At 52.2% G+C, this 25,182-nt stretch overlaps 1 protein-coding gene across 1 annotated transcript in view; it reads left to right on the top strand.

Annotated features, from left to right (window-relative positions):
* The window catches only part of PMFBP1 (polyamine modulated factor 1 binding protein 1), a 2,019,859-nt gene extending 2,000,653 nt beyond the window's left edge, over positions 1–19,206 (top strand). Inside the window, exon 45 of the mRNA XM_085636957.1 lies at positions 18,367–19,206. Within this exon, the coding sequence (XP_085493083.1) occupies positions 18,367–18,454 (88 nt within the window). The 3' untranslated portion in view covers positions 18,455–19,206. The remainder of the gene's footprint in view (positions 1–18,366) is intronic.
* Positions 19,207–25,182: the final 5,976 nt, after the last annotated feature.

Here is a 25,182-nt window from a genome sequence, read left to right as displayed (position 1 = left end):
AAATATGTTTCATGGAAAACGGCTCTCCTTTTAACCCTCACATCGACTAGAAGAATCAGTGAAATTCAGGCTTTCACAGTAGCGGCACCTTTCCTTCAATTCAGACAACACAAGCTATTATTGAGAACAAATCCTCAATTCATTACTAAAGTTCCAACTTCTTTTCACTTGAATGAACCAGTTGTATTCACCGCATTGCACTCTTTAGACGTAAAGCAATGCATCAAGTTCTACATTCATAGAACGAAGACTTTCAGAAAATCGGATCAGCTATTTGTTTCCTTTACTTCACCAAGGAATGGCCAAGGCCTTTCAAGTAGCATGTATTGCACGTTGGATCTCCCCTGCAATTATTTTCTGCCATAACAAAGCTGGAAAACCTCTATCTGTGAAAGTGTCTGCGCACTCCACAAGGAAGATGGTAGCTTCTACAACCCTCTTTGCTGGGGTATCGCTTCCAGACATTTGTAGAGTGGCAACATGGTCTAACGTGCATACATTCACCAAGCATTACTGACTAGACTCGGCATGGAGAGCGGATGCTCCAGTGGGTCAAGCTGTACTGAGACATCTGTTTGCTTAAGGTACAGTCTTTCGTATCTACCACTTCTATTTATCTCTTGTATTTGGTTTTTCACAGATTTATTTGCTATTTAATGATTTACTTGGATTTCATGATTCATATGTATTGGTATGTTTGAATATATTTACTTTTATTGCATATGGAGGTCTTTGCCTAGTCGCAAATTTAAGGAATGACACTGCTAACTACTCTGATACAAGCATGTGAATCTATGAAAGATTCAATGCTGGAGAAAAAACAAGTTACTTACCTGTACACTGTGGTTCTCTAGTATTGATGTCTTTCATAGATTCACATGCGGCCCTCCCTCTTTCCCGTCTAGGCTTGCCACTTTATTTTTTAACCTTAGCACACGTGTGCACGACATCTGAGGTCTGGTGGCTCTGCTGGGGAGTTGAGTTCTAGGGCTGGCTCTGATTGGTTAAAGTTTGGACCTACATAAAGATGCTGACGAATGTTAAAGTTTTTCTTTCCTTTTGGTGGTTTCTATGTACTCCTATGGTACTTCTTTTCTAACTACCGCGATACTCCCACCATGACGACGGGGAAGATACAAGCATGTGAATATATGAAAGATATCAATATCGTAGAACCACAGTGTACAGGTAAGTAAGGAGTAGTTTCTTTTCTGTAACTCCAGTTCTGTAGTAGGGGTATCTCTGTTATAGTCAATCTAGTGAATAGTCCCGCCCATGTGCGTGGACCCCGGAGCAATAAAAAAATAATCTCTAAAGGTGACAAATCATGCAGACCTGCATGCACCTTTAAGAGAGAATTTAATTTAAAGACAGATAATGCAGCCTATACCCACAGGCTACACTGTCCAGTACTTCAACTAGAATTCCACCAACATCCACAAACAGCACTGCCTGTCCAGCTTTTCTCCACATAGGAAAAAACCCTGCCTCTACCAGCAAAAGCCTCTGGAATGATAGAGAGGAAGGAGTGGACAGACAAGCCCCATAGGCTGCCATTATGTGGCTTAGAACAGGATACTGTGCCTTTAAGAAAACTTTCCAGATTTCCAGAACTTTCCCCAGTATCCCCAGCAGGTCCCTTTTACTTTCAGTTCTTTTTGAAGGCGTAGCACGCCAGACCTGTAGCATTCTTCATATGAATAATTATCTCTCCACTGGGGAGGAGGGCGGGCGCTTATGACTATCACAGAGATACCCCTACTACAGAACTGGAGTTACAGAAAAGAAACTACTCCTTCTGTAGTAGGGGATCTCTGTGTATAGTCATAATCTAGTGAATAGAATGGCAAGCCCATCCCCACACAACAACAGCGGTGGAGAACAAACAAGACAAAACCACTACTGTGCGAACAAATTTCGCAGCGAAGCCTGCCCAACCTGAGCATCTGCTGGCATCCGAGTCCAGACAGTAATGCGCAGCAAAGGTATGGACCGACTTCCAAGTGGCCGCCTTGCAGATTTCCGCAATAGGAACATTACGCAGCAAAGCCGTCGTGGCAGCTTTGCCCCTGGTGGAATGAGCCTTAGGTTTACCCCCTAAGGTCTTATTAGCCTTTTGATAACACAATTGTATGCAGGACACAATCCACCGAGAAATGGACTGCTTAGAGGTCACGAGACCGGTCCTGACTGATCCATAATTAACAAACAATTGGTCAGACCTACGAATATCCTTGGTCTTATCCAGATAAAATTTCAACACCCTCCGAACATCCAGGGAATGGAAAGACCTTTCCGCTGGCGAAGAGGGATTCTGAAAGAACGTAGGTAAAGTTATGGTCTGGTTGACATGAAAATCAGAGATAACCTTAGGAAGAAATTTAGGGTGAGTACGCATCACAACCTTAGCAGCATGAAATACAGTATAAGGTTCTTGACAACATAATGCCTGAAGTTCACTCACCCTGCGGGCCGATGTAATGGCCACTAGGAACGCCGCCTTCCAGGATAGGTGCTGCAATGAAGCCTTGTGAATGGGTTCAAAAGGCTCCTTCATCAGTCTGGACAGCACCACATTCAAGTCCCAGGAAGGCGAGGGAAGTCTGACGGGAGGAAACACTTTCTTCAAGCCTTCCAAAAAATCCTTGACCACAGGGATCTGAAAGAAGGAAGTCTGTGAAGGGCATTTCCTGTAAGCAGTCAAAGCAGCCAGATGAACCTTAATGGAATGGAAATTAAGGCCAGACTGCGCCAGATGTAAAAGGTACGGAAGGATGACATCTTCCTTCCTTACATGTCGTCGGATCAAAGTTCTTGGACTTACACCAGATACAGAACCTCTTCCACTTGTAGGCATAGGATGTCCTAGTGGAAGGTCGTTTAGACTCCTTCAGTATGTCCATACAATCGTCTGGTAGATTCAGATGGCCATATTGCACTATTTCAGGAGCCATGCCGCCAAACTCAAAGACGAGAGGTTGGGGTGCACCATCCGCCCCCCGAACTTCGTGAGAAGGTCCGGCCTGCACGGCAACCGTATGTGAGGAAGGAGAGACCGGTGAAGTAGGTCCGTGAACCACCACTGCCTGGGCCATTCCGGGGCGATCAGGATCATCCGCGCCCTGGACTGGGACAGCTTGATGAGCACAGCCGGAATCAGGGGAATGGGTGGAAAAGCATACAGAAAGCTGTTCGACCAATCGATCCATAACGCATTCCCCAGCGTCCCCCGCTGGTAGTACCTGGATGCGAAGTCTCGGCATTTGCTGTTTTCGGTGGTGGCGAACAGATCTACGTCTGGAGTCCCCCACCTTGCGAAGACTTCTCCTAGTACTTCGTCGTTTATGACCCATTCGTGGTTTTCCTGAATCAGCCTGCTCAAGGCGTCCGCCTGAGCATTCTGCACCCCTGGCAGATGCGTGGCCGTAATCGTCAGTCCTCGGGCCAGAAGCCAGTGCCAGATCGCCTGCGCCTCCTGCGACAGAGTGCGCGACCTCGACCCCCCCTGCTTGTTGAGGTAATACATCGTGGTTGTATTGTCCGTCTGTATCAGCAGCGAGTTGGTCTGGAAGGACGGAAGGAAGGCCTTCAGTGCCAGGAAGACAGATCTGAGTTCCAGGAAATTGATGTGGTACGTCGATTCCAAAGGAGACCAATTTCCTTGAATCTGCAAGTCCCCGGAATGCGCTCCCCAGCCTTGGAGAGACGCATCCGTCACGACACTCTTCGTGGGAATGTCCTTCGTGGAAGGGAACCCCCTTGAGGAGGTTTTCCGCCGAACACCACCACTTCAGAGACTGAAGAGCATGTAGAGACAGTCGTATCTTGTCGTCCCAAGAACCTGTCCTCTGATCCCACTGATCCTCCAAGCACTCCTGCAGTGGTCTCATGTGTAGCCGTGCGTGAGGCGTGAGGAAGATACAGGAGGCCATCGATCCCAGTAGCGAAGACACCTTCCTCACTGTCGTCGATGGAGCAGTCCTGAGGTCCTGAGCCTTCCGAAGGAGTGATAACCGTCTCTCCTCCGAAGGAGACACGCTTGCTGACCGCGTATCGATGGAGGCTCCCAGGTACTGTATGCACTGGACCGGAGTCGGGACCGATTTGGACATGTTGACGTGTAACCCCAGCTTGTGCAAGAGAGCGCACGTCCACCGGAAGTGTTCTTGCGCTTCCGAGTAGGATGATGCCTTGATCAGCCAATCGTCCAGATACGGGTAGACAAACACCTTGTTCCTTCGCAGATGTGCCGCCACCACCGCCATGCACTTCGAGAAGGTCCTGGGCGCAGACTTTAGCCCGAATGGCAGTACTGTGTATTGATAGTGATTGGCGCCGACTTGGAATCGCAGGAACTTCCTGTGCTTCCGTGCTATGGGCACATGGAAGTACACATCCTGTAGATCTATGGCACAGAGCCAGTCTCCCCGTTGCAGCTGAGGGTAAATCTGATGCAACGATAGCATGCGAAACTTCTCTCTGCGAATCCATTTGTTTGCCTGTCGCTAATCCAGAATGGGCCTGAACTCGTTCTTGTCCTTCTTGCGAACGAGGAAGAACCAAGAGTACAGACCTCTTCCCCTTTGAGACAGAAGTACCTCTTCTACCGCCTTTTTTCTCAACAAGATGTCTGCCTCCGCCTGGAGCTCTCCCAGCTGGAACTGAGAGCTTACCGGCGGAATCGCTGGAGGCGGGCTGATAAACCGAAGACTGTATCCATTGCAAACAATATTCAGCACCCACTTGTCCTGAGTAATTTTTCTCCACTCTGCCGGAAAAAGTTGAATGCTTCCCCCCACTGGAGTGGGTAACGGTTGAGGGGGAAGTAGTCGCTCAGGGCCGAGACCCGGCCGGGCCCTTGGTAGTGGTAGCCGCCTGCTGGCCTCCTCTACCCCTCTGGCGTTTCTGGAAGGGCTTCCGGAACTGCTGCTGTTGGTGCTGCTGATGTCCCGAACCCTGCCCACGCCCTCTGCCCGTAGACCCGAACCGCCTCTGGAACGGGCGCTTCTTCTTCTCGGCCTTCTCCAACCCGACAGCCGTCAGGGTTTCCGCCTCCATGCGGGCCATCTCATCATCATGTAGGGAGAGCGCACTGGTGGAATCTGTGGAGGCGGGCTGGTGAAACGAAGACTGTATCCATTGCAAACAATATTCAGCACCCACTTGTCCTGAGTTATTGTCCTCCACTCTGCCAGGTAGTGTTGAATACTTTCCCCCACCGGAGCGGGTATCCAAAAATATCAAATTTTATCCAAATATCCACCCAAAAGGGTAGAGCTCAAGCTCCAGGGTCCTGCAAGCAGGAGCCGGAAAAAAGAACTGAAAGTAACTTGCTTTGGCTGTGCATCCTGGGATACCGGGGGTCTCTGGAGAGTTTCTTAAAGGCACGGTATCCCTTTAGCAGACACATAATGACAGCCTATAGGGCTTGTCTGTCCACCCCTTCCTCTCTATTGTTTAAAGGGATTTTGGTGAAGGGAGTGTGATACAATAAAGGAACATGTCAGATGTGAATAAAAATGACATTTAAACTTTATTTTGGCTTTTGTGTTCACTTCAGAGGAAGTGCTGGCCAGTGCAGCCATGTTGTTCTTAGGCTGTATTATTTTTGTCTGTCTCTTAAGTGTCTTTGCAGGTTTGCAAATGCAGGACAGCTTAAGAGATATTTTGATTGCTCCGGGGTCCCCGCACATGGGCGGGACTATTCATAGATTATGACTATAACAGAGATACCCCTACTACAGAACTGGAGTTACAGGACTGGCCTTTCCTTCCTCCGGTTGGCCTAGGGGACGGCCACCTTAGCTTGCAACCGTCGCCAACCGAGGAACTGCTTTCTCCCCACGGGCCCTACGGAGGCCGGTGCTGCCTTCGCTCGGGCTGTCTCCACGGCGGCGAGGATCTTGCGCATGGGCGATCCAGCTGCCCATTTCCCCACGGATCATCTTCTGGAGGTCCTCCATCAGGGTTATGGGGGTCGGGAGCTGCTTCTTCCCTTTCAGGCTTCGCTCCACACGTCTCTTTTGGGGGCGGCCCGCCACGGGGGATCCGGTGCCCCAGCCACTTCTGCACCGCCACTGTCCTGCGCCGCATGACCCTGTCTGTCTTTCCTTCCACCCCTCTACTAGGGTGCCTCTTTTACAGACAGTCTTTCCCTCCCTGCCATCGGTGTTGTCTCCCCTGTCACGGGAGGCCCACTGGTTGGATTCCTGGGGGCGCAATATCTTCGCCTCCACCAGTGTGGCTTTGCGGGCCCTTAACACTCTTTGTGTCTTAGCAAGGGCCACTTCTTGCTTGTGGGACTCGGCGGAGTCCCTTATGTCGGCCGCTTCTCAGGAGGGTGCCTGTGTTGATCTCAGGCACCACGTGTTGGATGGCCGGGAGCTGGCGGCCTTTATTCTTCGCTCGGCTCTGGACGTTTCGGACGTGCTTGGTCGTACCATGGCTTCTTCGGTGGCCCTTTGTCTGCATGCCTGGCTCCGGGATAGTGTCTTCCCAGAGTACATGAGGGAATGGTTGGTGGACCTTCCTTTTGATGGCACTCTTTTATTCCACGCCCCTGCGGATTCTGCCATTCAGAGGTTTCTTGCGGGGCTTTGTCCTCCTCCTCCTCCTCCTCCGTGACCGGTGAGTCGGTCTGTGTTTTGGGAGGTGTCCTTCCTATGTTTTCCGGGGGCCTTGTAGAGCGTACCCCTGGTTGTTTGTTCTGTGTGGTTCATGTGCCTTCGGATCCTTTTGTTAGGACCTTGGTGCTGTTGGCTGCAGGTCCGGCCCTGTTTTGTTTAGTGGTTTTGGCTGTTGGTAAGCCGTGTTGGCCCTGAAATTAGGCCTTCTGTGTTTTCTTTATTGGCTGATGGCAAGCCGTCTGCGGTTTTCTCCGCAAGTCTTTGTTTGTCCTCTGCTGCGGAAACTTTTTCCTATGAGGGTTCCCATGTGCTGGGACGTGACATGCCCTATGTGGGGTACTGGTAGCTATTATATAGCTTTTTCATGTGCTGGGAAGGTGTGGTTGTCCTTCGGACTTCTGCTCTCCGTGGCGTCACGGTATGTCGCTGGTGCGATCTTCTTGCTGATGGTTTTGGAGTGGCTTGTGTTGCGCCCCGGTCCATCCTTCTCCTGGATCGCTGTGTCGCTGGCCTACTTTCTGCGGCATTGCGTTATGGCGGTTTTGCGCTTCTGTCCGCCTTGGTCCTCTGTCTGGTGTTCCGGGGGGGGGGGGGACTCAGACTCCGCAGAGGTCTAGATCGAGGAAGAGGAGGTTGCAGGAGCGCTCTTGGAGCCGAAAGTCTTCTTCGTCCTATTCAAGGTCGTCTGGATACTCGGGGAAGAGGCACAAGAAGAACTCCAAGCAGACTTTATCTTCATCTCGACTGTCGTTCGTTGACGATGGAGGTAAGGAGCACTGACGCTCTAGGCACGGCTCTACGGAGCAAGGGTCGACTTTGCACGTCCCTCCCTTTCCAGGAGCCAGAGCGACCCCCGCTCAGATAAAAGAGTTCTATGAGGCCATGTGCTGCGTATTTGAGCGGGCCAACCCCTCGGTTGAGCATTCGGGCCCGCAGGGTCAGAAGGGGCTACATCTGATTGGACGCCATCAGCTCCAGTTAGGGCACCGGTGGGGCCTCAGAGATCCAGGGTCGATGCTGGTCGTGCCACCGCGACCACCCCCGGCGTCAGATCTGAAGTCGGCGCCGCTGATGCCAATCTGCGGTGCCAGTCCCATCCTTATCCCAAATGACACAGAGTCGGAATGATGTCGCTCAACGTCAATTGAACCCAGGGCTTATGTCTTGTCGCCTGAACACTTTGTGGACGTGTTAGGCTCGGGCGAGGAATAGGAAGAGTCTATGGACCCTCTGGAACACCAGGATGACTCTGCAGAGCCGTTAGACTGGTATGGGGATCTTGGGGAAGCCGTTGGACTGGATACTTCTCCAGATACTGGCATGCTCTCTCTGTCAACTGTGGCTACGGAGGAGGTGGGTGCATCTTATGCCATGGTGGTCAAGAGGGCAGCCAAGGTCTTTGGACCGGAGCTGCCCTCAGTGGGGGTCAGGACTAATCTCCTGACTGAAGTGCTTCAGCCTGGGGTTTCCACCTCAGAACCCCTTTTACCCTTTAATAAAGCACTAACTGATGTCCTTCTAGGCATGTGGCCCAAGCCTAGCACGGGGGCTCCTGTGAATAGGACAATTGCACCCCACCATTGCCCAGCTCCGGGTGACCCACAGTTCCTCAGCCAACACCCCAACCCTGAAAATTTGGTGGTGCAGACCACCACATCCCAGGGTGCGTTCCCTTCCGCGCCTCCCTATAGGGAATCCTAGAGGCTGGATTCACTTGGAAAGAAATTTTTTTCTTCCTCCAGCGTGGCATTGCAGTCGGTGAATACTGCATGCTTATTGAGCCGTTTCTCCCACTCCCTTTAAGAGACAGTTGTACACTGCTAAAAGTCCCAGGCTCTGCACTGTCAGGCAGTTAAGGACAGGAGAGATGCAGCAAAATTCACCATAAGGTATGGCCTTGATGCTACTGATTCGCTGGGCAGATCGATTTCCATGACAGTGGCCTTGAGGCGCAACCCTAGCTTAGAACAACTGGCTCCGCGGGTGATGTCCAGGCAAATCTGATGGACATGCCCTTTGATGGAACCCGCCTTTTTAGAGAAAAGGCAGATTCGGCCCTAGTGAGGTTCAAGGACTCTCGAGCTACGGCCATATCCTTGGGCCTCTCTTCTACTCCTCCAGGCCAGTCTACCTTTCTTGGCAACGGAAGGGGTTTTCCGTCGCGTCAGCCCTATCCAAGCCACAGTCCTGCACAGGCTTCTCAAGGTATGCAGGGACGTGGACACGGTTTATTCCGACCTAGGAATGGAAGCCAGAAGTGGTCGACCTCTCTGCCCTCGCAGCCGCAAACTCCAAGCACTCCTAGTCTGACTCTGCAAGACCACACCACTCCAGTGGGTGGGAGAATTCATCATCATCTCCCCCAGTGGAGGTCCATACATCGGATAAATGGGTCTTGGAAATCATTCAGGAGGGCTATTCTCTTCCTTTCCTTTCCTCCTCCAATTCTGCCAAATCAGGAACAGCTGAAGGAGGATCATTTAAGACTGCAGTTCTTTTGGCCTAGGGAGCTATAGAAAGGGTCCCGGGTTCAGAAGTAGGCATTGGCTCAATCCCTTCCTCAAGAAGGGGAAATTCAAGATGCTCACTCTAGTTCAGTTCTGGCGAACCTCCTGAATTCGCTGGGGTTCCTTATAAACGTGCCGAAGTCACACCTGACTCCTTCTCAGATGCTCCTTTTCATCGGAGCTGTTCTGGACACAGTGCAGGTTCCGGCCTATCCTCCCGAGCAGCGAGTTTAGGATATTCAGGTTATGATTCCGATGTTTCAGCCTCTATTCTGGATTTCAATGAGACCGACTCTGAGGCTGTTGGGCCTCATGGCCTCCTGTAGGTAAAGCATGCCAGGTGGCATATGCGGGCTCTACAGTGGGACTTGAAGTTCCAGTGGGCACAGCAGCAGAGAAATCTCACGTATGTGGGTCAGATCTAAGAAGGAACTGCAAAAGATCTGCAGTGGTGGTTGAACCGCGATTGGGTCAACGCCAGACACCCTCTCCCTTCCCCAATCGGATCTCACAGTTGTGACAGATGCGTCACTCCTGGGATGGGGCGACCATTTGGGTGAGGTGGAGATTAGGAGACACTGGTCTCAGGCAGTGTCGGGCCTCCTTATACATTTGCGGTGCTCAGAGCGATTCGATTGGCATTGAAAGCCTTTTTTTCCACTGTCAAAGGGAAGCTAGTGCAAGTGTTCACGGACAACACCACCGCCATGTGGTACTGCAATAAGCAGAGTAGGGTCGCGAGGCCCTGTGTCTCTGAACATAGCTGGAACAGCAGGGCATACATAACCCTGGTGGTTCAACACCTGGCAGGTTCTCTGAACACCAGGGCAGACGAACGATGTCTAGCGAATCACAAATGGCATCTCCAGTTGGAGGTGGTGCAAGGTCTCTTTCAGTAGTGGTGAGAACCTTCAGTAGTGGTGAGAACCTTGGTTGGACTTGTTTGCCTCCGAAGAGAACGCGCGGTGTCCACAGTACTGGGTGCTGGAGTTTACAAGGCAGCTATCGCTCTGCAGGGCTTTTCGTCGCAAGTGGAGCTCAGGCCTGCTGTAAGCCTTTCTGCCTGTACCACTCTTGCCCAGGACGGCTCCGACCCTAGATCCGAACCTATCAGCGCCGGGGCTGGAGCCGCCGGCGACACCGCAGAAGTCCCCGCACGCGGCAAGGGATCCGCAGACGTCCCAGGAAGAGAAGGAAGAGCCAAAGAGGCCTGCAAGCCCGCCGCATAGGCCTCCATCTGGGCTCTGGTCACCCCCGCGCCGGGGAGCAGCGGATAGGATGGCGAGGCGCGGGGCCGCACCACCCGCGGCGAACCCACGCCCCCAACAGGCCAGGGACCGGGCCTCGGGGACAAACTGCGACACTTACCAACAGGCGAGTGACGCCCTTGTGGCCTGGAAGAAGGACGTTGTCGGAGACGGAGGCAGCGGTTCTTGAAGCCGTCCGCGGCTGGCAGGATTCGCCATCGCCTTCCCCCGTGGCTCAACATCACGTTGGACATGTGGGTTTTGCAGATAGTCTGAAGGGGCTACTCCCTCCCCTTCGAGACTACCCCTCCATCCTTGCCTTCTCAATTCAATTGCATGTCGGAGGATCACTTGGCCCTTCTCCACCAGGAAGTTACGGGTCTATTGGCCAAGGGAGCTATCGAACAAGTTCCTGCCCCAGAAGTAGGGCGTGGTTGTTATTTGCACTACTTTCTGGTGCCCAAGAAGGACAAGGACCTGCGTCCTATCTTGGATCAAAGGAACGTAAACCGCTTTATCTGGAAGGAGAAGTTCAAAATGTTGACATTGGCTCAGGTCCTGTCTGCCCTCGACTCTGGAGACTGGATGGTAGCGTTGGACGTGCAGGACGCTTATTTTCACATCCTCGCCCTGCCCGCCCACAGGTGTTACCTACGGTTCACAGTAGGCCACAAGCACTTTCAGTTTACTGTGCTCCCCTATGGCCTTACCAGCACCCCTCAGGTTTTCACGGAAGTGATGGCGTGGTCGCAGCTTATCTGTGCAGATCAGGGGTTCCAGTCTTCCCCTAGTTCGACGGCTGGCACGCCCCAGGCTGTCATCTCCCACCTCCAGACTACGGGCGACCTCCTGCATTCGCTGGGGTTCTCCATCAACGTGCCGAAGTCACACCTGACTCCCTCTCAGAAGCTCCTCTTTATCGGAGCGGTTCTGGACACTACGCAGTTCCGTGTCTATTCTCCCAAACAGCGAGTCCGGGATATTCGGGCTATGATTTCGCAGGCGTCCGGGATATTCGGGCTATGATTCTGATTTTTCAGCCTCTATCCCGGGTTTTGGTCAGGATGACCCTCAGCCTACTGGGCCTGATGGCCTCCTGCTGGTGGACTATGCCAGATGGCATATGTGGACTCTGCAGTGGGACCTGAAGTTCCAGTGGGCATATCATCAGGGGAACCTGTCTGATTGCGTCCAGATCTCAAAGGGCACTGCGCACCAATGGCAGTGGTGGCTAACGAGCCAGGATTGGGTATATGGCAGATCCCTCTCTCTTCCCCAACCAGAGTTCACAGTGGTGACCAATGCATCACTTCTGGGATGGGGAGGCCACATGGGGGAGGCGGAGATCAGAGGCCTCTGCCGGAGTCCGGGCTACACATAAACGTTCTGGAGCTTTGGGCGATTCGTCTTGCACTCAAAGCATTCCTTCCCTCTGTCCGGGGAAGAGTAGTGCAGGTGTTCATGGACAACACCACTGCCATGTGGTACTGCAACAAACAAGGCGGGGTGGGGTCGTGGACCCTACATCAGGAGGCCCTCCGCCTCTGGACATGGCTGGAACATCAGGGCATATCCCTGGTGGTGCAACACCTGGCAGCTTCCCTGAACGCCAGGATGGGCAAACTCAGCCGCAGGTGCATGATGGATCACGAATGGCGTCTTCACTCGGAGGTGGTGCAAGGACAGTGGGGAGAGCCTTGGTTAGATCTATTCGCCACCGAAGAGAACGTGCAATGTCAGCAATTCTGCACGTTGGGTTTACCAAGGCATCACTCACTAGGCGACGCTTTTCGTCGCAAGTAGAATTGCGGTCTTTTATACGCCTTGCCGCCTGTACCACTTCTGCCCAGAGTGCTGAAGAAGATCAAGCGCGACCTGGCCCAACTAATTCTTGTGGCTCCGGATTGGGCACCAAGGGTCTTGTATCCGGAGCTGCTCAAAATGGCCATTGATCCTCTGATCCGACTGCCTCTTCGGGATGATCTTCTGTCGCATCAGCAGGGGACGGTCCTCCACCCGAACCTGTCCAGCCTCCACCTCCTTGCGTGGAGATTGAACGGTGGCAGTTAACATCGTTTGACCTGCTTACGGAAGTGTGTGATGTTATCTTGGCAGCCAGGCGTCCGTCCACTAAGACAGTATACACCTGCAGATGGAACAAATTTGTGGCATGGTGCACAGCAATGGCTGTGGATCCCCTAACCGCCCCTCTTTCTGAGGTTCCGTTGTTCCTCCTTTCTTTGGCCCAGCAGGGCTCTGCTCTGGGCACGCTGAAGGGGTACCTCTCGACCATTTCAGCCTTCCTTAGGCTTCCTGATCAACCTTCTCTTTTCAAGCCCCCTGTTGTAAATCGCTTCCTTAAAGGCATTACTCATCTTTTTACTCCTGTTCCCTTCATAATGCCTCAGTGGGACTTGAACTTGGTTCTTACATATCTTACATGTGCTCCCTTTGAGCCACTACACAACTGTCCTCTCAGGCTTCTAACTTTGAAAACTGCCTTTCTGGTGGCCATCACCTCTACGCGCAGGGTGAGTGAGCTACAAGATCTTTCTTCCAAGCCTCCCTTTCTGGCTGTTCTTCCAGACAAGGTCGTCCTCAGAACTAGACCTTCCTTTCTTCCCAGGGTGGTTACTTCTTTCCACATTGGCCAATCCATCACTTTGCCCGCCTTCTTCAAAAGAGGAAGAGAGGCTCTACCGTCTGGATCCAAAACGTGCGTTTTCCTTCTATTTGGATCGCACCAAACAATTCTGGGTGGACGACCAGCTCTTTGTTGGTTACGTGGGCGCTAAGAAAGCTCAGGCCGTATACAAAGGGACCATCTTCAGGTGGGTCGTTTTGTGCATCAAAGCTTGCTATTCTTTGGCAAAAAGGAGCCTCCAATTGGACTGCGCGCCCATTCCACCAGGGCGACAGCAGCTACCACTGCTTTGGGACGGGGAGTCCCCCTTAATGACATCTGTCAGGCAGCTACGTGGGCATTGCTGCACACGTTCACCAAGTACTACTGCCTGGACAGCCAAGTTCGGAGAGACGGCTATTTTGGCTGTTCTGTTCTCCAGGACTTTGTGGTGTGAACTTAGTTCGCAGACCCACCTCTAGGGTTGGTATTGCTGGGGTATCTATTCTAAGGTAAGGAATCTATAACTAACGTGTTTGTTTCAGATGAACAAGATACTTACCTTCGGTAACGATATATCTGTAAGAAACATTAGTCAGTTATAGATTCCCCCAGATTCTTTGTGATACCCCTCTGAGGCGGAAGCCGGAGGCTAGATTGCTGAACAAATTTTAAATTGTATGGTTGCTGTTGTGCTCTTGCACTCTTTGTTTTTAATTCACGTCTTTTCACTCACCCTGCACTGCTGCTCCTACGCCCGCTCCTCGCGCTGACTGTCTCTGGCTGACGCGCTGGAGGCAGGGCTTGCCGCTGCTGGGCTCGAGTTCTCTACGCACCTGTGCTGGGATTGCCCCGCCCAGTTTGGCTACTTACTCGTGAGTTTCCTCCCGCTCACACCAGATTCTTTGTGATACCCCTCTGAGGCGGAAGCCGGAGGCTAGATTGCTGAACAAATTTTAAATTGTATGCTTGCTGTTGTGCGCTTGCACTCTTTGTTTTTAATTCACGTCTTTTCACTCACCCTGCACTGCTGCTCCTACGCCCGCTCCTCGCGCTGACGGTCTCTGGCTGACGCGCTGGAGGCAGGGCTTGCCGCTGCTGGGCTCGAGTTCTCTACGCACCTGTGCTGGGATTAGCCCCTCCCTCTTTTATTCCTACAAATGCAGTCTCTGTCCCGACCGCGCAGCGGGCGGGCGCAGCGGGAGCGCCGAAGGCGCGCCAAAGGCAAGCCCGTCTCCGCCCGGTGACCCGTAACTCTGCCCATCTGGGCTCTACTTCTGGCCACTTAGTATCCTACTCTTCTGAGGAGCTTCACAGCTTTAATGCTACCTCTTTCTCCTGTACTCCTCTTGATTGCTCACTTTTAACGTCCTTAAGATGCTTGCACTGCAACTTCGTCTCCTCTGGTCATACTATATCTCCTGTTCCATCTACTCCTCCCTATAAGTTCTGGAGCATAAACTGTAGATCCTTACCCAAACAGAGTGATCATATTTTTGATTTTCTGTCCTCCACCCAGCCAGATGCCTTGTTCCTAACGGAAACCTGGTTACAGGCGAATTCTGGCCCTGACATAGCTTGTGCCTTGCCACCCGGCTACGTAATAGTCAGGCAAGACAGAGCTACCGGTAAAGGAGGGGGCATAGCGATTATTTTTAAAGACACCTACTCTGGCTCACTAGATGCAGTCCCTCTGCCTAACTGTGAAGCTGCACTCTTCAAGCTGGCTGTCTCTCCTCGACTAATTCTATCAGGCCTACTCATTTATCGTCCCCCTGGCAAACCCACACAGTGGCTAATCTCATTCGCAGACCACGTAGCCCCCCTTGTCATGAAGTTATCCAACTTCACCATCCTAGGTGACCTAAATCTCCACCTAGAGGACCCATTGAATCGTTTAAGTGGCACATTTTTATCTGACTGCGAAGCTATCAACTTAACACTCCTCAATAAAGGTCCCACCCATCAGGCTGGTCACCTACTTGACCCGGTCCTTTCTAATATTCCGCTTGACTGTACCTACCCCGCCCTTCCCCTTGACTGGTCTGATCACTATGCCATTCATTTTACCTTACCTGCTGATTTCAACAGGTGTCTGCCTCTCCCCGGTACGAAAAACCACCTCAGAGCCTGGTCCAGGCTAGACATTCCGGCCTTTAACGCCTCTTTGACGGCCAGCTGCCCCAATATCAATCTCGGGTGCATTGCTCTGGCTCAGGAAGTCTCGCATTGGCTTACATCCAATATTGACCACCACTTTCCACCACGCCTCAGGCCATCCATCTCGCATCTCGTTCCCGCCCCTTGGTTCACAGATGCCTTAACCCCTTCTGTGCCACGCCCTTTCCCCCTCCTGTGCCGGGCGTTTAATTAGTGGGTGGGGTTCATGACGAGATAGTCTCGTCAAGGGCACAGCGCGACCGTGCTCCATGACGAGACTATCTCGTCATGGGCACAGAAGAGGTTAAAAGCCACCAAATCGAAATGTAAACATCTAGAGAGGTTATGGCGGAAATCATACGCACCAAATGACAAACTAACTTATCGTGCAGCACTCAGGCAATACCATCAAGCCTGCCGAAAAGCAAAAGCACTGTTTGTCTCACAGTCGATTAATAAGGCCATAAACCGACCAAAAGCCCTCTTTGCTATGGTCAAGAAATTAGCTGGCTCTAATACTGTCCCCGCACCACCCGCGCTAAGCAGAATGCAATGAAATTGCTGACTTTTTTATATCTAAAGTCGAAACTATCTACAATACATTGTCTCTTGCTTCCTCTATACCTTTGTCAGACTCCTTCATCCGAGCCTCACCGATCCCATCATCCCAGGACATTCTAATCTCTGAATGGCCTTTGCTTGACCCTAATTCTTTGTCTGCCTGTCTTACTAAAGTTAACTCAGGCTCTCCCTCGGACCCAATTCCGTTGAGCATTATTCGACAACTCTCGCCTGATGCTCTATTAATTATTCAAGAGCTCCTAAACTCTTCTTTGCGGGAATCTATTGTCCCTAACGAATGGAAAAGGGCCTTGGTAGTACCACTTTTAAAAAAACCTGGTGCCGATCCCAAAACACTCTCCAACTTCCGGCCTATCTCCTTATTGCCCATGTTCTCAAAGATCCTGGAGCGACATATCAATCTGCATCTTACTTCTCATGTGGAGTCCACTGGGTTTTTACATCCTTCCCAGTCAGGCTTCCGTGCCCAGTTCTCCACTGAAACCACGCTATTGGGGGTTACTGAGAATCTTCGCTTTCATCTTGATCACGGTCAGACCACGGCGCTTATTCTTTTAGATTTAAGCGCCGCTTTCGATACGGTCTCACACTCCATCCTTCTGAAAGCACTGAGAACTGCTGGGGTGTCTGGCCCTGCTCTTGACTGGCTGGCCTCTTTTCTTGACCATCGCACTTTCCAGGTTGTCTCGTCCGGCGCCTCTTCCTCTGTTCGCTCATCGGCGCATGGGGTTCCGCAGGGGTCTTCACTTAGCCCTTTGCTTTTTAATATCTACGTGAAACCCCTTGCTTCCATCTTTGAAGACTCTGGCCTTTCCTTGTACTCATACGCCGATGACACCCAGATTCTTTCTCTCTCTCTTCTGCCACTGCCAACTCCCCGTCCGCTCTTAAACTAGGACTTGGTCGAGTTGCAGAGTGGATGGAGGCGAATCTCCTGAAAGGTGCTCATTCTGGGCAAGCAAAAGCACCTCTGGGGCCCTTCACATTGGCCGGCTGAAATGGGCCCCTTGCCTGTTCCAGTGACTCAGGCTCCCAACCTTGGATTCATCATGGATGATGCACTCTCCATGCGACATCAGGTGGTTAAGGTAGCGGCCACTTGTTTTTCTATTCTAGGGTGGTTGTGTAAAATCCTGTGGATGCTCCCAGTAGGATCAAGACGCCAGGCGGTCCAGGCTTTAGTCACCTCTCGCCTGGACTATGGCAATGTGCTCTACCTTGGCATCACCCATGAGCTCCAGCACAAACTTCAGCTGGTTCAGAACTCCGCGGCTCGCCTCCTTTGCAGGGTCCCGTGGAAATCCTCTATCTCTCCTTTTCTCAGTGACCTTCACTGGCTCCGCATTATTAACCGGATTAAATTTAAGGCCCTCTGCTTTCTGCACAAAATCAAGCAAGGGCGGGCCCCCGGCTATCTCATGGCCCTGGTCCAACCTTACTCTCCCCTACGTGCCCTCAGATCGTCTACTCAGGGCAATCTTGTAATCCCCCGCTTCAAACTTACAAGAATGGGTGGCTGTTCCTTTTCTTACATTGCCCCCAGACTGTGGAATTCCCTTCCGCCCACACTGAAACTGGAACCATCTCTTATGAAATTCCGCAAAGACTTGAAAACCTGGCTTTTCTCTCTATAAACATCTATGACGGGTATTCCTTGAATCTATTGGCGCCGGGAGACCACTTGCGGGTAGCTGTGCGCCCTACAAATTCAATTACAAATACAAATTCCTTACCGCCCCACCCATCCTCCCCGTTCTGCGAACTGGTTTCTAGGGTTAAGGTTATCCTTTCAGGGTCCTAGTTTTGTGCACCAGTGGTCAGTGTCTTGCATGGCTCTGCGCTTCTGGCGTGGAAAGTCGTGTACAGAACTGACATCAGCGCGCGAGGGCGGTGTCTATGTAGCTACTGCGACGTTAGTCTTGTGACCACGATGTCATCGACGAAAGTGGAGTCGACCGACGTCACCTTCCGACGCGCAGGGGTACTGCTGACAAAAAGCTTTCCTGATCCAGACTGACGCCTAAGGGTAATTCTAAGGTGAGGAATCCGTAACTAACCTATGTTTCTTACAGATATATTGTAACCGAAGGTAAGTAACTTGTTTGTCATGTAAAGAACTGATTTCAGCACACAGGGGCGCGTCTAAATGGATACCGCAAAGTCATTCTGGCAATCACAACGCCAACGACGAACTTGGAGTCGACCGAGGCCATCTACCGACGCGCAAGGGTACTGGTGATGAAAAATCTTTCCGGATCCAGCCTGACGCCTGGGGATATTCTAAGGTAAGGAATCTAACTAACTAATGTTTCTTACAGATATATCGTTACCGAAGGTAAGTAACTTGTTGATTAAGTCCCAAGTTGGATTTTAGCACATATGACCTGCAATTTTTCTAAGTGCTCGGTGTCTGAGAGCCCAGAATACAGATTAAGAAACTGATATTGGCACGCAAGAGTGCTGCATATATGCGACTCTGCTACGTCACTTCTGGGGTACAAAATGTTAAGAATACGTAAAAAAACGAATTTTACAAATCAGTAACTTCAGTTCAAAACAGCATGCACAATATTATAAAATGTAACAGTTAAAAGAGTATATATTATTTGTTTTACTTACAGCTCTCTTCATTCAGCCAGGAGAGTATTTGGCAGTTCTGGAAACCTGCGGAAAGGCAAAATTCTTGCTGCTAACTGGAATGTTAGCTAGAGCTGGGGAGAGGAGTCATTCCAGAAACATGACCATGTTGTCCATTCAAGGACCTCCGTTCACTGAGCCTCAAAGTTACCACTGTGCAGAAGCAGAAAACCATTGGATTACCCGTTTGCCGCTCAGACTGGGAGATGCTTGGTTTCAAATCTTAAATTGATACCAGAATATGCAGATTGGGTGGACTTGCTTGGTAAAGCCTACAGATTTCGATTATCCTGTTCGTCGGTGATTTTGTCAAGGGAGAAAAGGGCACGAAATACCTTTGGTTTGGGCTTATTTGCCTCACAGCTGGTCTCCGTGGTGCAGCAGATGGTACTTGAGCAGCCAGTTGCAGCAGGAACTGTGTACAGAGTATGGCACCAGAGAATACCTGCAGCATCACTTTTCATACATGCAGGAAGAAGCAGCATGCTGCCGCCTTCGCCCCTTCATCTTTGACATAAGTATTGCTTTGTCCTTGCTGTGGGACACCAATACCTGCAGCACTGAAGGTCTGCAGCTGACTGGGCGGTAGTGAATGAGGGCAAAATGTTTGATTTTTCCTGAAACTGAATATTTAAAACATTCTTCTAAGTTTGTTCTCAGCAGACACTTTAGCACTTGGCGCTTTGCAATCAATGACTATTATTTTATAAAAGTGTAGAATATGATACGTTTTAAATTAAGTGTTTTAAATATAAAATACGTGTTTTAAATATATTTTAAGCAATGATTGAAGTGATAACACAATAAATTACAATTTGGGATTATGTTGTTTGGATTCTTAATCACAGTTCACACATTAAAATTACTTAGTCACTAAATAGCTACTGCGCAGAATAGAAACTGTTATACTTGGGTAAAAGCAATATTCTTTTTTATTAATCAAAACATCTGTTTATCATATGATCATATGATGGGAGCCTAGTTCCACATGTATTAATTAGAGACAAAACGTTAGTGGTATAACTTCAACCATCATCAATGCGTCTAGCATTAGCAAGTGACCAGTGCTTAATTTGTAAAATAATAAGTAGCAGGCCTAAGGTTTCCTCAAACATATGCCACGCTGCTGCAGAGTGTTATTTATGTCATGTCGAATATCAGGGCTATCTAGTCCTGATTTCACCACATGACTCTTCAATGCACCACCATACAGTCTCCCTGCCCTTTAATCTCACACTTGCAGGTTTTGTTTCATGGCTCATTTGTCCCCTTATCACTTTTTCTGTCTTTCACTTTCTCCCCTTTGTTGCCTTACCCTCTCTTGTTCTGAGTCAAAGGCTGGTGATGAATTAATAAATCTCTGTCTAAAAGAGTGCCCGTGAGCACCACCTGCAACCACTGGCACAAACAAACATGTTTCTTACCTTTGGTAATGCCTTAATTGGTGGAAACTCTATTTAGCTGCAGATTCCTTACCTTAGAATTATCTCAAGGCGTCAGACTGAATCCGGAAGCTTTTTCCTGAGCAGCGTAGGAAGCTGGCTTTTTATGTAGAGTACCAATGTAGGGGTACACCATGTAAAAAGTCCAGACGACACTTATTGGTTTATTAATCCCAAGTGCTCTATTAGTGGTGGTGTGGTAAGGCCACAGTTGAAATTGATCTGCCCAGCGAGTCGGTGATCTCCAGTCCACATCTGATCGTAAACTTGGCTGCATCTCTCCTGTCAGCAACAGCTTGGGAAAGTATGGTCCGGGCCTCAACCATGGGCAGCACCTGCGCAACTGTATCCCATAGAGCATGGGTACACTCAAACTTTCTCTCGGGGGCCAAATTTACAGTGTGGTTTGTGGCCGAGGGCCGCACCGTTGGGGGCGGGGCGGAGGGGCGGGGTTAAAGCAAAAAAAATTGTGACCATGAGGTTGAACACAGGTCCCTGCAGCAGACGCCTTCGTCCACTGAGCGACCAGACCCAGCATACACAGATCTCTCTCTCCCTCTCCCCCTCCCTCCCTCCTTCTCCCTCCCTTCCCCTCTCTCCCCCTGTCTCTCTCCCTCCGTCGCCCTCCTCCCTCCGTCGCCCTCCTCCCTCCGTCGCCCTCCTTCCTCCGTCGCCCTCCTCCCTCCGTCGCCCTCCTCCCTCCGTCGCCCTCCTCCCTCTGTCGCCCTCCTCCCTCTGTCTCCCTCCCTCTGTCTCCCTCCCTCTGCCTCCCTCCCTCTCCCTCCCTCCCTCTCCCTCCCTCTCCCTCCCTCTGCCTCCCTCCCTCTCCCTCCCCCTCCCTCCCTCCCTCTGTCTCCCTCCATCTCCCTCCGTCTCCCTCCCTCCATCTCCCTCCGTCTCCCTCCCTCCGTCTCCCTCCATCTCCCTCCCTGTCTCCCTCCCTCCGTCTCCCTCCCTGTCTCCCTCCATCTCCCTCCCTCCGTCTCCCTCCCTGTCTCCCTCCATCTCCCTCCCTCCGTCTCCCTCCCTCCGTCTCCCTCCCTCCATCTCCCTCCGTCTCCCTCCCTCCGTCTCCCTCCCTGTCTCCCTCCCTGTCTCTCTCCCTCTGTCTCCCTCCCTGTCTCCCTCCCTGTCTCTCTCCCTCTGTCTCCCTCCGTCTCCCTCCGTCTCCCTCCCTGTCTCTCTCCCTGTCTCTCTCCCTCCCTGTCTCTCTCCCTCTGTCTCCCTCCCTGTCTCTCTCCCTCCCTGTCTCTCTCCCTCCCTCCGTCTCCCTCCCTCCCTCCGTCTCCCTCCCTCCGTCTCCCTCCCTCCGTCTCCCTCCCTCCCTCTGTCTCTCTCCCTCTGTCTACCTCCCTCTCTCTCCGTCTCCCTCGCTCCCTCCGTCTCCCTCGCTCCCTCCCTCTCCCTCGCTCCCTCCCTCTCCCTCGCTCCCTCCCTCTCCCTCCCTCTCTCTCCCTCTCTCCGTCTCCCTCCCTCTCTCTCCCTGTCTCCCTCCCTGCCTCCCTCCCTCTCTCTCCCTCCTTCCGTCCCCCTCCATCTCCCTCCCTCCGTCTCCCTCCCTCTGTCTCCCTCCCTCTGTCTCCCTCCCTCTGTCTCCCTCCCTCTCCTTCTGTCTCCCTCTCCCTCCCTCCGTCACCCTCTGTCATCTCACCCGTGTGTGTGTCAGCCCTCAGCCTGGGCTGAGACAGCTTCCCAGCGCGCACACACAGCCGCCCTGAGACAGCTTCCCACCGTGCACACACAGCCGCACCCGAGTACTTCACAGGTCTTTAAAAGACCATTTACATGTTAATAAAGCTTTGTTGTATTTCACCTCTTAGGCCCCTGCATCTCCACTTTGACAATCACTGGAATCCCCCGGCCCCCACAAAGCAGAGTCTCAGAGTCCGGGCTGCAGTAACCGGCAGTGTTTGCTAACACTATTTAATTTTTTTTAAAAACACATGTAGGATGTCTGCAAGGTCCGCGGGCCGCCGAGGAAGGCTTGCCGGGCCGCTGGCGGCCCGCGGGCCGTACTATGAGTAACCCTGCCATAGAGCATGGAGGAACAGCCCAAAAGGCACCTAGTGTTCACAGACCACAGTGCCAGGCTGGTGGAAGAAAACATTTTCTTACTTAAAGCGTCCAGCCTTTTCGATTCCCTGGCCAGTGGGACAGTAGGGAATGCACCAGGATTTACACCCAAGTAAAGGATTGGACCACCACCAAGCTCTTAATTAAACAGGAAGTATGTTTCTGAGGGTGTCACTCCCAGCTGAAGCACCTCTGTCAAGACGTTCATCTTGACTGCAGCTGAGGGCAGGCTTTCCTTGAACTTGGCTGCTCTTTGCAACACCATAGCAAACTAAGGTCCCTCATCCATAGCCACGGTTAGGGGAGAGAGCATGCCAGTACCTGGGAGAAGTTTCTGATAGAGACATATAGCTGCAGATTTCTTAACTTAGAATATCCCCCAGGCACCAGTCTGGATACAGAGATTTTTCAGTAGTACCACTGCGCGACAGGGGACGGCGACGTATGGCTACGCTCTGACGTTGTCCATGGATATGATTTCAGTAGAGCCATACAAGTCCCTTCCGGCGCTCTGACGTCAGTTTTCTTCTTGTCCATGCTGCAACGCGGATCCAGGAGAAGCGGTTCCTATGGCCCGTTTTTGGCCTCACTGACGCATTTTTGCATCTGGGAACAGTGTGTTGATGCTGCGGGCTTTAAATCGTGTGAGTCCTGTACACGGCAGATGTCGGCGACGGACCCGCATGCGATTTGTATGTGGTGCTTGGAGAGCATCATGACTCCGAGGAGTACGACGCCTGTCGGAAGCTGAAGCCGAAGTCCCTGCGGGAACGTAAGATTAAATTGTTATCCGTCTGGATGTCCCATTCGGAGCCTAAGCGTCGTAGGTCTATCTCTCCAGCTGGGGCTCTGGTTCGCGGCAGGTCGCGGAGTCGTTCCGGAGGACATTGTTTGACTTCCTCCGGTAAGCACAAGAGGAAGTCACGGAGGCCCTCTCTGCCTCACGTAGTCGTGACGTTGGTGCCCGTCATTCCCAGTCTTTATCGGACAAGGTCCCTCAGCAGTCGACCCCCGCCTACCCACCATTTCCTGGTGTTGGGGCAGCTAGGACCCAGATGGAAGCCTATTATCGGGCTTTGCGGGCCATCTTTGGGCCGACCCCTCTCCCTGGCATGCCTTCTGGCCTCATAGAGGTGGTAGGGACTCAGATTGGGAGCTCGCCGGCGGGTTTGCCCTCCATGCCAATTGAGTTCCCTAACTCCGGATCCGGAGTTGCGATGACGTCAGAAGTTGGCCCGGTGGGGCTTCCCCTTCAAACGTCAAGTCACAGTCCACCTCCAGCATCAGGAGACAGCCTGGTGGGGATCCCTGGGAGAACATCTGATACCACCGCCGCAGGGGACTTGTCTCAGAGTTGACGCCGTCCCACACCGCAGTATCCCATCACAGTGGATGTCGAGGCAACACCCCCGACCCCGATCGATGGAGCCTCCTCCGATGCTCGTCGGCATCGATGTGGTGCTGTATCGACGCCAGAGACGTCCTTTACTACACCTTTTCAAATGGAAGATGGGGCCCCTGTGCAGGGCCGGCTCTAGGGCGGTGCGATCGGTGCGACCACACCGGGCACTGACGGGGTGGGGGGAGTAATTTTTGAAAATGTAACTATCATTTTAAAAGCACCTGTTGCCGCGTTCCTGGCCTCCAGCAATTTTCAGACATCAATTAAAATGTCAAGATAACTCCGGTAATTTATCGTCTTCTTGGAAAGAGACCGGAGGTTTGTCTAGTGCAGGGGTACTCATAGTACGGCCCGCCTTTCTTGGCGGCCCGCGGACCTCGCAGACATCGTACCGGTGTTTTTTGTTTTTTTTAACAGTGTCAGCAAACAGACTCTGCTCTGTGGGGGCCGGGCGATTCAAGCGATAGTCCGAGTGGAGCTGCTGGGGCGCTAAGAGGTGAAATACAACAAAGCCTCGTTATCATGCAAATGGTCTCTTAAAGACCTGTGAAGTACTCGGTGGGGCTGTGTGTGTGCCCTGGAAGGGAAGCTGCCTCAGCTGCCACACAAGCATAGGGGGGGGGGGGGGGGGGTGCGAGAGGTGACAAAGAATGACAAGAGAACAGCAGGGTGTGAGAGTCGGGTAAGGGGACAGAGGGCAGTAGGGAGAGACAGAGACAGGGACAGACAGACAGATAGGCAGAGACAGGGACAGACAGATAGAGGCAGAGACAGACTGAGAGGCAAAGAGACAGACGGAGAGGGAGGGCGACAGAGAGAGAGGGAGGGCGACAGAGAGAGAGGGAGACGGAGAGAGAGGGAGAGGGAGGGAGAGAGAGAGGGAGACGGAGAGAGAGAGGGAGACGGAGAGAGAGAGGGAGACGGAGAGAGAGAGGGAGACGGAGAGAGAGAGGGAGGGAGACGGGGAGAGAGGGAGACGGAGAGAGGGAGATGGGGAGAGGGAGGGAGACGGGGAGAGGGAGGGAGACGGGGAGAGGGAGGGAGACGGGGAGAGGGAGGGAGACGGAGGGAGACTGAGAGGGAGGGAGACTGAGAGGGAGGGAGACAGAGGGGAGGGAGACGGAGAGGGAGGGAGAGAGGGGAGAGAGGGGAGAGAGACAGAGGAGAGAGACAGAGGGGGGAGACAGAGGGGGAGACAGAGAGGGGGAGACAGAGAGGGAGGGAGAGAGAGAGGGAAGGAGACAGGGAGGGAGACAGGGAGGGAGACAGAGGGGGAGGGATACAGCGGGGGGAGGGAGACAGAGGGGGAGACGGAGAGGGAGGGAGAGAGACAGGGAGGGAGAGAGACAGAGAGGGAGGGAGAGAGAGAGAGAGGGAGGGAGACGGAGGAGGGAGGGAGATGGAGGAGGGAGGGAGATGGACGGAGGAGGGAGGGAGATGGACAGAGGAGGGAGGGAGACGGAGGGAGACGGAGGAGGGAGGGAGACGGAGGAGGGAGGGAGGGAGATAGAGAGAGGGAGAGAGAGAGATGTGTGTATGCCGGGTCCGGTGTCTCAGTGGACGAAGGCGTCCGCTGCAGGGACCTGTGTTCCACCTCATGGTCACAGTTTTTTTTGTTGCTCTAGCCCCGCCCCCTCCCCAATGACCCCGCCCCCTAGGTGCGGCCCCGTGCCACAAACCACACTGTAAATTCGGCCCCCAAGAGAAAGTTTGTGAGTACCCCTGGTCTAGTGGAAGTTATGACTCATCGTAAGGTAGTGCAGAGGGTTAAGATGCCTACTGCTAAGAACGTGTACCATGCAGATAACGAAGTGCATATAATGTAAATAGGTCAGTGGGTTACTGCTTCTGTGAGAGTACTCATTTTGTTACTTGTCATTTCT

This window comes from Triturus cristatus, chromosome 12, assembly GCF_964204655.1.
Source record: "Triturus cristatus chromosome 12, aTriCri1.1, whole genome shotgun sequence".
In the NCBI taxonomy this organism is placed as follows: Eukaryota; Metazoa; Chordata; class Amphibia; order Caudata; family Salamandridae; genus Triturus; species Triturus cristatus.
This window is presented reverse-complemented; position numbering and strand designations above follow the sequence as displayed.